The sequence below is a fragment of the Rhinichthys klamathensis genome, unplaced genomic scaffold (genome assembly GCF_029890125.1).
Source record: "Rhinichthys klamathensis goyatoka isolate OS25496 unplaced genomic scaffold, OSU_Roscu_1.1 h1tg000393l_1, whole genome shotgun sequence".
NCBI classification, from domain to species: Eukaryota; Metazoa; Chordata; class Actinopteri; order Cypriniformes; family Leuciscidae; genus Rhinichthys; species Rhinichthys klamathensis.
This window is the reverse complement of record NW_026606895.1, coordinates 218,588-232,500: the sequence shown is the minus strand read 5'-3', so window position 1 is coordinate 232,500 and position 13,913 is coordinate 218,588. Positions and strand designations below refer to the sequence as shown.

Sequence of the window (13,913 nt, the reverse complement as noted above, 5' to 3'; positions counted from 1 at the left end):
ATGTACCTTGATTAAGAATGTTTAGATATTTCTACTGGAAAACAAGACACAGTTGCCCTTGTTGTTACGGTATAATTATACATTTAAGTACTGAGTAATATTAATCAACAACATGTACTAACGGTTAGGTTTAGTTGCTTGTAATTATGCATAATTTACTGTTAGTATAGTAAGTAACGGCAACACTAAAATAAGGTCTCATTTGTCAACATTAGGTAATACATTACCTAACAGTGAGCAATATATTTTGTTACTGTATTGTTTCATCTTTGTTAATGTTAGTTCATAAAAAATACAAATTAACAATGTTGGATTTTAACAATGCATTAGTAAATGTTGAAATTAACATTAACTAAGATTAATAGGCTAAATGAAATGTTGTTCATTGTTATTTCATGTGATCTCATATTTGACTAATGTTAAAGCTGCAGTCCGTAACTTTTTTGTGTTCAGAATTTACAAAATGTATATAATGAGCGAGAACATCATGAATTAATTTTCCAAAATGTGTGTGTGTCTGTGTCTGTGTGTGTGTGTGTTTGTGTGTGTGATCGTCTCACACATCCAGTGTTCTAATGAGACACTTTGTCACATTATGAGACACATTTATTGGTTCTGAATGTTCTGGCTTGTTCCTGTGAGGAAATCACACATTCCCAGTGTTTCTCAGCAGGTCGTGAGCTGGGCAGCACTCGGTGACTTTAAAATGCATTTTAAAAAGGCATTTCCCATGGTGCCTTGCTGCTGTTTCAGAGGAAAAAAGTCAGGGTCAAAAAAGCAGCACAGCTCTCAATGGACACATTAGCGGCGGAAGTCGTTTAACTCGGCGTCTTCATGCCATTTCGAGCCGGCTTTGATATAAAAGGTGAAACGTGTCATTTCTGTCGCGGGTGGAATTTCAAATAGTTTTGGACCGGACATCATAATATTGGCTCATCCAATGGTGTGACTATCGGTGTACTGACTAAAATCACACAATCAAATCACATGAAAGCCCATCAAGACACACACAGATAAACGAGGAGTTCCGGAATCTTCTAAAAGGGGGTTTGGAATTTAGAATTTAGAATGAAAGTTTTATTAAGGTTTTGTGGAAGCAGATTTGCAGCAGTTGTAGAGTGTGTGTGACTCACTGTGTGATCCGAGGGGCCAGGAGGTCCCGGACGGTTTGGGAATGCACCACTGCGAGCTCCCCTCCACGGGCCGAACAGTCCCGACGTGCGTCCGACCAGCTGACTTCTTCCGACACCAAGAGGAAACAGCGGGACGAGTCCGTGTGATGGAGCGCATCTGGCAAACACAGCGGCTCCGCTGAGGGGACAGGACGTTCCACTGTATTAATATTGTTTATAAGCAGTTTCTTAATATAATATAATATTACGTTTGGGAGTTTTTTTTTTTTTTACAGTTTTAGAAACAAGTCTCTTATGCTCACCAAGGCTGCATTTATTTGATCACAAATCACACATTTTCTATGTGAATAATAGTTATATTGTGAAATATTATTGCAATTTAAAATAAGTTTTCTATTGTAATATATTGTTCAAATGTAATTAATTCCTGTGATCAAAAGCTGAATTTTCAGCATCATTACTCCAGTCTTCAGTGTCACATGATCCTTCAGAAATCACTCTGATATGCTGATTTATTTTTAGTAGATTATAGATTATATTTTTCAGGATTCTTTGATGAAAAGAAAGTTTAAAAAACCAGCATTTATTTGAAATATAAATCTTTTATAACAATATAAACGTGTCACTTTTGATCAATTTAGTGCATCCTTGCTGAATAAAAGTATTAATAAAAAAATTCTGACCATATACATCTGAACAGTAGTGTAAAATAATATAATTAAATAGAAAACATGAACGCAAGAAAATCTGCAAAAATATCTTAAATATAAAAAAATTGTTTTAAAAAACTGTACAATAAATATATATTAATATATAACTGCATAGTACTGAAAATATTGACAGGCATATTAGGAAAATGCACAATTTTGTGAATGCATAAACAACAGAAAATATTAATAACTAAATAACAAATATGCTAAAAATGCTGTAAAAATTACAAAAAATAAAACCAAGTCCATATCAACATTTCAATGAGATTTCAGTGCAAAACAATTCTCTGGACAAAACATTATGGATTATTAATTGCATGGGTCATTCATTAACCCAAACTAAAAAGCATCTAGGCCATATTTTCTTTAATCTTATGCTAATTCGTTCAAGGTCTTTGAGGATCTCACACATCCTCCCTTCTTTACAAAGTGACGTCAACAACGAACAATATAGGAAACATTTTTTTCTCCCTTTTAAAAGTTGAAAAGCCTGCTTATTGTATATGTTATATTCAGACACATCAATAATTTCTCTGCTTCTGTAACACGCTCTTATCTGGGAACGACGCTCTTATCTGTTCTCTCAAAGCAAACAATGATGGACAGATCTCTGCAGGCCTGATAAACAAACCAGGGAATCTGCACATGCCATCGCTTACATGCTTTGTGAAAGAGAGGGGATGTTTATGGTTTGATAGATCACGAAAAGCAGGATATTTTAAGAGAGAGAGAGCGAGAGAGAGTACATGGTCATTTCAAAGCGCGTTATATCTGAGCTGTCCTGATGTGAGAGTGTGTCATCAAGATTGTGCAGTTTGTATGTGTAGTTCTCCAAAAATAGTGAGCTGTCCATCTAGACGAGACACAAAGCCCGTGTCAAAACATCCTGCTACAGATGAGACACTTTAATATGGCCTTTATGTTTCGTGATAACAATCATAGAATGCATAGGGACGAGTATAAAACACGTAAAAAAAGAAAAAACCCATTGAAAATAGCAGAGAAATGTTTTTTTTATGAATTACACTCAATTTAATACTAATGAAACGCTGAATAAAATAGGTTAATCTAGTTAAAAATGTAATATTTTACTCAATATTAAATCTGATTGGTATCATAAATTGTGCTTCTTTAGCTCAAATCAGGCCATTGAATTTTTTTTTACTATAATACATTTGTAATGCTCAATAATATAATATAATATAATATAATATAATATAATATAATATAATATAATATAATATAATATAATATAATATAATATAATATAATAATATAATTAGTGCAGTCAAATTGACTATTCACGATTAATCATGTATGCATATTGTGTTCACATATATAGTGTGTATATATATATTATATATGTCTGTGTGTGTGTATATACTGTATTTACTCTCAAACACATATTTATACATATATACAGTGTGTATATATATATATATAAAATGTATGTGTATGTATACATATATACATATACAGTATATATTATATATTTATATAAATACAATAATGTATATGCACACACATATTATGTAAACAAAAACGATTCGATTAATCACGATTTGACAGCACTAAATATAATATAATTAATATAATATAATTAAATTTCATCAAAGCTACAGTAAAAACAGTAATATTGCTAAATATTATTACAATTTAAACCTTTTTCTATTTGAATATCTCTTAAAATGTAATTTATTCCTGTGATCAAAGCTGAATTTTCAGCATCGTTACTCCAGTCTTCAGTGTCACATGATCCTTCAGAAATCACTCTGATATGATGATATCAGAAAAGGACACAGCTAGAGTAAATACATGCACATTAGTTCTTAAATCAGAGCTCATGCTTCTCGTACCTCTTGCTATCTCTCTCCCGTCCTTCTGGATCCTCCAGTCCACGGTTACGCCCACTCCGCCCCAGTTGACCAGAGAAAGCTCCGCCTCCAGGCTCTGATTGGCCACTACGAGTGCAGGGCAGTGGAGCTCGAGTCGAGGCGGCAGATCCACACTCACGCTCCCCTGAGCCACGATCTCCTGGTGACCCGCCGAGAGACTCACTTGAGCCTGGTAGCGTCCCGGGACCCCGTACTTATGCCTCGCCGTGGTGTTGGGCGTGGAGCTGTTGACCCGGGGTGAAAGGTCACCGAAGTCCCATGAGAAAGAGGCGGGGAAGACGGAGGAGGCGACAGACAGGACGGCCTCGGAATGAACGGACACGCGACGGGAAGGAAGAGAGGCGGAGAAATTCACCTGTGGGCGGAGAATGCGTTCAAATCATTAAGACACTTACAGTAAATATTATTACATTTTAAAAGAGATGTTTTCAATGTGAATATATTGTAAAATGTAGTTTATTCCTGTGATCAAAGCTGAATTTTCCGCATCATTACTCCAGTCTTTAGTGTCACATGATCCTTCAGAAATCACTCTAATATGATGATTTGATGCTCAAGAAACATTTATGATTATTATCAGTGTTGAAATCAGTTAAACTGCTTCATATTGTTATGGAAACTGTGATATATTTTTTCATGATTCTTTGATTAATAGAAAGTTCAAAAGAACAGCATTTATTTGACTTTAGATGTACCAATACAGTGCACTCATGTTACTTATGAATGGGAGAAAGTGCAACGGACAATATGTTGTTGAAATATTACATTCGCGTAAAAAAAAAAAGTACGTTATTTGAACATACGGTAAGAAACAACATTTATGGGACAGTTCAAGTCAGATTTTGTTGCTGATTTGAAATATTTTATATAAGATTTTGAGATTCCAGGATTCCCCCATTCAAATAGATAGGACTTGGCTGGATCAAACATGGCTGCCGAGTGAACAGACTTTTTGATTTGGATTTATTACGACATCGCATCTTAAAGGGATAGTTCACTTTGAAATTTATTTTTGGTATGTTTTAGCTTACCTCAAGGGCTCCCGAGATGTAGGTGTCTTTGTTTCCGCAGAAGTTTCAATTTTGATATTTTTAGGTCAAACCGTTCTTGTCTGTCAGTCATATAATGCAGGTCTATGGTCACCACCTCAAAGAGCATGCACAGAGAAGTCCAAATTAAACATGATTTAATGACTCGTAAATGGAAGTACACATTGATGGCCTAAGACACGAAACGAGCGGTTTGTGTGAGAAAACGAACAGTATTTATATCGTTTTTACCTCTTGTAACCACAGCCACGTCCAAGTGATCTGAGGGCGCGGGCGCTTCCGGAAAAGACCGAAGCGCCCGCGCCCTCATGACTAATCGATACAGATTATTTTTATTATCATAAAATAATTTACATTTAAGTGATCTCTCGCGCGTGTACGTCACTCATTGTTTACACAGAGCAGAGATTGTAGGCAAGACGGCTAATTAAAATGGTACTAATTTGCGCTTATCCGGGATGTTTAAACCGTCGTAAAAGAAAACAATTTAAAAAATAAAAAAAATGAAAAAATTGTATGAGTGACGTACACGCGCGAGAGATCACTTCCGGCGCTTGCGCAGACCGAAGCGCCCGCGCCCTCGCCCTCAGATCACTTGGACGTGGCTGTGGTTACAAGAGGTAAAAAGGATATAAATACTGTTCGTTTTCTCACACAAACCGCTCGTTTCGTGTCTTAGGCCATCAATGTGTACTTACATTTACGAGTCATTAAATCATGTTTAATTTGGACTTCTCTGTGCATGCTCTTTGAGGTGGTGACCATAGACCTGCATTATATGACAGACAAGAACGGTTTGACCTAAAAATATCAAAATTGAAACTTCTGCGGAAACAAAGACACCTACATCTCGGGAGCCCTTGAGGTAAGCTAAAACATATCAAAAATTTATTTCAAAGTGAACTATCCCTTTAATGTCAGTGATCACATGACTCTAATCCAGAGGAACTGCCCTAAAAATTTGATATCCAACCTTGTGATATCCAAAGCTACGTCTACATTAATCCGGATACATTTTCGTTTAAAAGCGCTCTCCGTCCACACTAGCGTTTCAGGCGTTTTCCGACGTTTGGTTTCAGTGTGGAGGAGAAACTTTTGCAAAACGCCTGAAAACGCTACATTCTCCTCACTGCGCGTGCGTAACACCTCACAGAGACGATACAGACGGACAAATAAATAAATTAAGTTATCGCACAATTCTTCTGACAAGATCATTTTATTCAGCAAAATATCTCCTCATTCACTGATGCGTCAGGTCGCTCTCACTCATCATTATATGTTTGGTCTAAAACTGCTCTCGTGTTTCATCAGGACAGCAAATGCGAGTGAGTTTTCTGTCGTCTTTGCAGGCCTGTGATATGAAGAGTGTGTGTGAAGTCACATATTTTAGCAACTGTGTGAAAGTGAAAAGCACTTAAAGCAGCACTAAGTAGGAATTCCGTTTTTGTCAAACAGCGACCCCTAGAGTCGCTGTGGAGCACTTGTACTGTCGTGAATAGCACTGACGCAGAGATGGCTCGCACTCACGGCCGGATCCCCTCCCCCTGTACACCGGTACCTGTTCAGTAGGATGGACGCTGTAACGAGTGGAAATAAGGTATGGCCCCTTTAAGAGCTGCGCGCGCCCTGTTTAACTGTCGGCAGTCTGTATTGTATGTGCGCCTCGAACACCACATGTATACGGCGCCGGGTTATTTCTGTTTGATGCTCATTTTATCAGAATTTTATCAGATCTTTTTTTTGCCGTAAAGCAATTCGTTACCTCGCGAGACCTGATATCACACGCCCGCCGGCCCAAAAAGGGTGGTTTTGCGGCTCACAGGCACCAGGGGGGTGCGAGACGACCACCATTCAACACGAAATTTGTAATATAAACATTACAATGACTCCAAAGCTGTTCGGTAAAGGTAAAAAAGTTACTTAGTTCACTTTTAACAAGCACAATACCCGTATAAACATGAATATCTATGGGTTCAATATGCGTCACATGACTAAACATGCGTCATCGTTTACACAGTCCGCACCACAACGTAAAAACGGCGGTTCAAATTTGTCCACTTAGGGGAGAGCGTTTTCATTAATCAAAGCGCCGTCTCAGTGTGGACGGGAGGCCAAAACGGAGAGAAAAGATGCGTTTTCAAACTAAACCGTATCAGTGTGTGGACAAGACCCAAGCTTGTGATTGTGAAGAGCTAGACCATCCGCTTCAGGCGTGTTTGATCTCTGAAGACCTTGAGCTGTGTACCTGAAACACGTCCTGCGCCACAGTCCAGCGGCACTTCTTCATGACCTGCGGGTTGGCGCAGGCGGCCGAACACTGCGACTCGCTGATGTGGTTGGGCTCAGAGTTGGTGCTGCACAGACACTCCCTCTGCTGACCCAGACCGCCGTACAGCTGGTTCTCGTGGAAGCACTTAGAGTTGCACTCTTCCCGCGAGAACGGCCCGGGAGTGGAGGAGGAGAAGATGACCAGCTCCACACCCGCCACGTGCTCCTCGTCCTCCAGGCAGCCCGCGTACGTCAGGCCTGAGAGAGAGAGAGAGAGAGAGAGAGAGAGAGAGAGAGAGAGAGAGAGAGAGAGAGAGAGAGAGAGAGAGAGAGAGAGAGAGAGAGAGAGAGAGAGAGAGAGAGAGAGAGAGACGGGAATCACCAATTCAGGCTCTCAATAAACAAAATATGCCATTACTTTATTCGAGGCCTTTATGTATCATTTCTCTGCATTTCTCCTCTTCTCTAGCTTGCTTTCAAATCTAGTTGTCTGTTATGAATATTGTTGGCTCTTGTTATGTAAAGTCGCTTTGGATAAAAGCATCTGCTGAATGAATAAATGTGTGTTTGTAATGCATTATTTATTTCCCCTCAGTGATTGTAACCGAAGGTAAACTGCACTACACAGGGCTCCAGATGAACATGTGAGAGCAGTGGCACATTAAGGTCTACCGATCGGGAAAATATGTCAGAAAGTTCATTATGTTTTGCATTAATTAGTGCAGTTACTAATAATATTACATGTTTGTTTATTGGGAATTTAACAGTAAAGCACTGGGCGTGAATTGATATGCAGATAAAATGAACTTTTATTTACAGCGACGGTAATGTGCGAAAATCTCATTTTTATAGGGAAAATTTTAATATTCTACTCGTATTAAATGTACCGTTGTTGTTTTATAGTTTCATCCCGAAGTGACCGACAGCTTCCGTGATCATAAAAGAAGCGCTCTTTACTTGCTTTCTGTGTAATTCAGTCACAATTTGAAGAAAAGTTTTTGTTTTTCATGAGACTAATATATCAATAAGTGCTATTATTATATCAATAAGTAATTTTTTTAAAATAAAAGTGCTTGTTTGCCACAAAGCGTTAAACTTTTAGTTTTACAAATCAAAACACTTTACAATAAGGTTCATTAGTTAACATTAGTTAATGTAGAACTATCCACGAGCAATACATTTGCTACAGTATTTGTTAATCTTTGTTAACATTAGTTAATAAAAATAAAGCTGTTCATTGTTGCTCATGTTAGTTCACGGTGTATTGACTAATGTTTACAAGATTTTAATAAAGTATTAGTAAATGTTGAAATTAACGTTAACAAATATTAATAAATCCTGTATAAGTGCAGTTCATTATTAGTTCATGCTAACTAATGTAGTTAACTAATGTTAACTAACGAACCTTATTGTAAAGTGTTACCAAAATAACATTAAAATTGGATAATATTCAGAGTTTTGAAGTGCTGGAAAAAGTGTGAAGCACTTGAAAGTGCTTGAATTTCACTCACACTGAAATGAATAATGTCAAAAAAATAAAACCCGACAATTTGTGCCACAAACCCATGGTTACAGTAAGCATTACTACATTACATCCATGGTGAATGTTGGTGATTTGTGGATTGAAAAGCCTTCTATAACACAATGTATCTCCTGATTTCCACATGTATCGAACGGACTATGGAAATAAAGTGTTGCCAAACTGTGTATTGTTCTACGGAAGCGTATTGCATTCACTTGAAGAAAAAAATCTACTCTGTTTTTCTGAATTAACGAGTTAATTATCTCAGAATTACAAGATCATTTTTCATGGGAAAAAAGTTTTTGCTCTGTTTTTCTGAATTAACGAGTTAATTATCTCAAAATTACGAGATAATTTCATGGGAAAAAAGTTTTTGCTCTGTTTTTCTGAATTAACGAGTTAATTATCTTAGAATTACGAGATAATTTTTCATGGAAAAAAGTTTTTGCTCTGTTTTTCTGAATTAACGAGTTAATTATCTCAAAATTACGAGATAATTTCATGGAAAAAAAGTTTTTGCTCTGTTTTTCTGAATTAACGAGTTAATTATCTTAGAATTACGAGATAATTTTCATGGAAATAAAGTTTTTGCTCTGTTTTTCTGAATTAACGAGTTAATTATCTCAAAATTACGAGATAATTTCATGGAAAAAAGTTTTTGCTCTGTTTTTCTGAATTAACGAGTTAATTATCTTAGAATTACGAGATAATTTTCATGGAAATAAAGTTTTTGCTCTGTTTTTCTGAATTAACGAGTTAATTATCTCAGAATTACGAGATAATTTTTCATGGAAAATAGTTTTTGCTCTGTTTTTCTGAATTAACGAGTTAATTATCTCAGAATTACGAGATAACTTTCATGGAAATAAAGTTTATGCTCTGTTTTTCTGAATTAACGAGTTAATTATCTCAGAATTACGAGATCATTTTCATGGAAAAAAGTTTTTGCTCTGTTTTTCTGAATTAACGACTTAATTATCTCAGAATTACAAAGTAATTTTTCATGGAAAAAAAGTTTTTGCTCTGTTTTTCTGAATTAACGAGTTAATTATCTCAGAATTACAAAGTAATTTTTCATGGAAAATAGTTTTTGCTCTGTTTTTCTGAATTAACGAGTTAATTATCTCAGAATTACGAGATAACTTTCATGGAAATAAAGTTTATGCTCTGTTTTTCTGAATTAACGAGTTAATTATCTCAGAATTACAAGATATTTTTCATGGAAAAAAAGTTTTTGCTCTGTTTTTCTGAATTAACAACTTAATTATCTCAGAATTACAAAGTAATTTTTCATGGAAAAAAAGTTTTTGCTCTGTTTTTCTGAATTAACAACTTAATTATCTCAGAATTACGAGATAATTTTCATGGAAATAAAGTTTTTGCTCAGTTTTTCTGAATTAACGAGTTAATTATCTCAGAATTACGAGATCATTTTTCATGGAAAAAAAGTTTTTGCTCTGTTTTTCTGAATTAACGACTTAATTATCTCAGATTTAATGTTTTTCAAGAAAAATTATCTCGTAATTCTGAGATAATTAACTCGTTAATTCAGAAAAACAGAGTAGATTTTTTTTCCTCAAGTGAACGCAATACGCTTCCGTATTGTTCTGCTCTAGTCCGGTCCAGGTGTGTGTGTGTGTGTGTCTCTCACCGCAGGTGTGCACACTGACGTTGAGCAGCGGCTGATTTTTCACTTCCGGTGGACGGTCGCAGAGCATAGAGTTGGGTCGCTTCACTCGAACGCCTTTTTCCTGCAACCAGCTGACCAACTGCACCAGCTTACAGTCGCAGACGAACGGGTTAGAGCTCAGATCTCTGCCGAACACAGGGAATATCTCATTATTCTGTGCCGACGTGTGGACGGACCCTGAGGTCAAGCTCGAGTCTTATTGGACATGAACACAAGTGGTCACAAGTGAACACAGCACTCTAATCTAGAATTATTGCAGAACTGAAAAGAGTTCAACAGGGGATTTTAATCCTGGTATGAGAGCAGCACTTGGAAAGGCACAGAGGGAATACAATGAAGCTTTAGCAAATAAAAACGGCAATAGAATCTGGATAAGACTATTTAACCATTGGATAATATGCGAATTATTATTAAATCACGGAGGGAAAAAGAATCGTAATGTTTCTTTTAACTTCAAAACAAGATTGTAATCATTGTCAATTGGTAAAAAGTTACTGCAATAAAATTAAAAGAAGTAAAGTAGACTTTTTGCACCCATTAAGATTTCCTAACACATTTTCTCATTGCTGTAATACTTTGATCATTTAAATCTTATTATTTAATATTATTTATATATACATTTAAAATAATGTATCATGTCCTCTTTTATTGGAGTAGACTATTTACCCAGTTAGCGTTTGTATTTATATAATTTAAATAAATTAAAAATAGAATAAAAATTATTTAATTAAAATATTAAATTAAATAATTAAAAATAAAAAGTCTATTCAGTAAAAGAATTATGTATTGATATATTATTTAATAGTATTACATTTATTCATTTAATCAAATACAACTAAAAAAAAAAAATAAACATGAATGTCTGCTACAATAAAGAATTTCATTATGTATGAATTAATATTATTTCATTTATTCAGTTCCTCAAATAAATATACAATAAAATAATATAGAATAGACTACTGCAATAAAATATGTCATGATATATGATTTAAATTGCTAGTGTACATTCACCGCTTTACAGTAATGAGAATCCGGAAGAAAAAATAATGCTGAAAATAATGCCAAGAAATCTTAATAATGAGAGGCTTCATATTTATTGTGAAAAACAAGTCATTTACTGTATATTCTATCACTATTAAAGCATTACCAAGCAGTTCATCATGTGAGAACAAGCTCTTTATTTGTGTGTGGCTGGTTTATGTGCAATGGACGTCTCTTCTAATCACACACACACACACACACACACACACACACACACACACACACACACACACACACGCACGCAGTATTAAGATCTGGTTTACATCCAAGGTCATTCGGCTTCTCTTCAGCTCTTGTTTTGAATGTTTGAGAACACAGAGGCTGAAGGTTATCCGTGATGTGTGTGACTCTGTACATGTGTGTTCGTACTCACATTGTAGTTAAATTAAATAAATTATCACATGTTCGTTCCTCGATGGTGGTGATCTGGTTGTTGCTCAAATCTCTGCAAGACATGAAAGACAAAAGTGAAACGTATATTATTGCTCAGGATTCTTTCCTTCTTTCTAAGTCACTTCTTTCTTTTCCTCTCAGTATAATCGTTCCCTTGTTCAGCTGTTGGAGCAGCATATGGAAAAGTTCTGGAGTGATTTTGGTGAACCAGACAGAGTGTGTGTGTGTGTGTGTGTGTGTGTGTGTGTGTGTGTGTGTGTGTGTGTGTGTGTGTGTGTGTGTGTGTGTGTGTGTGTGTGTGTGTGTGTGTGTGTGTGTGTGTGTGTGTGTGTGTGTGTGTGTGTGTGTGTGTGTGTGTGTGTGTGTGTGTGTGTGTGTGTGTGTGTGTGTATATACCAAAATGGAGCAGGAAATGGTGCAGTCAAAGCCTGAAGCAATGACGTTTAATTGGTTGTAATGGGCATGTGATTGAACTCACAATGTGTGTGTGTGTGTGTGTGTTGCTGTAGTTGAGGTGCAGGTCTGTTACTGTTCACACAACAAAGATAAAGGTAACTGATTCACTTTTCTGCTTATTTTGCTTTAGTTTGAGCTTAAAGAGCTGTTCAGTTCCTCGGCGTTTGACTCTGCGGTTCGGGAGAGACTCCAGAAAGATCCGCCTACACATTCTCACCATATGAGCTGAAAAAAAAAAGGTCTGGGAACTAGAGCATCCTGCCACACACACACACACACACACACTTACAGCACAGTTAACGGCCCACAGCCGAAGATCCCGTGAGGAAGAGTGACCAGACGATTGCTCTGAAGATACCTGAGGAGAAAAGCCAACACACACTCCAGTGCATCTGCTTGAGTTACACAGCAAATACATTCAATCACAAATAAATAAACACTTTTTTATTATTAATAATAGCAAAAAATAAATAAAAAGATACATAGTGATTTGATGTGCTTAGTATTTTAGCATTTTACTTAATATTATGTTCAGTTCCCATAAATAAATTAAAAAACTGAATTTAATATTTTTCATTCATTAAAATAAAAATAAGAAAATTTCACTTTATATTTTGATTTGATGTGTTTTTAGCATTTTAATTAAGGTCATTTTAATATAACTTAATTTAAATATGAATGTAACTTAATTTAAATATTTCCCATCATCAATAATATAGTCCACTTCAATAAAAGATGTCATGATATATTATATTATTTCATATTATTCAGTTACACATAATAAAATACTTAATAATACATATGTCTAATTAATAATGTATAAATAATAATAATAATAATAACAATGATAATTTCACTTAACATCAAGATTTGTTTTTAGCATTTTAATTAAGATTATTTCAATATAACTTCATTTGAATATTAATTTAACTTAATTTCGATATTTTCCAATCATTTAAGTCATCAAAATATTATAATCTACGGCAATAAAAGATGCCATGATATATTATTGAATATATTCTGTTACACATAATAAAACAAAATACTTTACAATTAATAAATCATTATTTATTAATAATAATAATAATAATATTGCAGAAATACTGCAAAAAAGTCACGATATATTACTTAAATGGCAAAGCCCGTTATAAATATTAATGATGGTAGCATATGACTGCATTACAGTAATGAGAATCTGGAGAGAAAATGGGCTGAAAATAATTTCAAGAAATTTTAACGGTCTTAAAAGAGGAAAATATAATGAATATATATAACTTATACCTGGAGGGGGGGAGGGGTAAACAGGAAGTTGCAGATTAAAAGATTAGAAAACAATTGCCTTTTAGCTTGGATTACACCAGACCACCTATTATCCGTGCACACGATCTCTCCAGACCACCCATTACAGACGTACACGGAGGACTGCGTCTCCAGCACACACACACACACACACACACACACACACACACGAGAGACGTGGCACTTACAGCTCCTTGAGGGCGGTGAGGTGATCAAAGAGGCTCCAATCCACAGAGGGAATGTGGTTTCTGGACAGATCTCTGCAACAGAAGCCAGAAAGACACGCTTAGACATTTACACACACACACACACACACACACTCAAACTCCAGCCCAACGCTTCACGTTCAGCCGAATGTTCATGCTGCTCTTTGAAAGTGAATGGGGACTAAAGCTGTCAAGCTCCACAATGGAGCACAAAAGCATCATGAAAGGAGATCATGTGACTCGTGCACGAC

At 35.8% G+C, this 13,913-nt stretch overlaps 1 protein-coding gene across 1 annotated transcript in view; it reads right to left on the bottom strand.

Moving 5' to 3' along the window:
- pkd1a (polycystic kidney disease 1a) overlaps positions 1–13,913 on the bottom strand; it is a 103,620-nt gene that overhangs the window by 70,454 nt on the left and 19,253 nt on the right. Inside the window, exons 2-8 of the mRNA XM_056234324.1 lie at positions 13,645–13,716; positions 12,447–12,515; positions 11,682–11,753; positions 10,229–10,392; positions 7,033–7,313; positions 3,700–4,093; positions 1,134–1,311 (exon numbers count right to left, since the gene is read on the bottom strand). Of these exons, the coding sequence (XP_056090299.1) occupies positions 1,134–1,311; positions 3,700–4,093; positions 7,033–7,313; positions 10,229–10,392; positions 11,682–11,753; positions 12,447–12,515; positions 13,645–13,716 (1,230 nt within the window). The remainder of the gene's footprint in view (positions 1–1,133; positions 1,312–3,699; positions 4,094–7,032; positions 7,314–10,228; positions 10,393–11,681; positions 11,754–12,446; positions 12,516–13,644; positions 13,717–13,913) is intronic.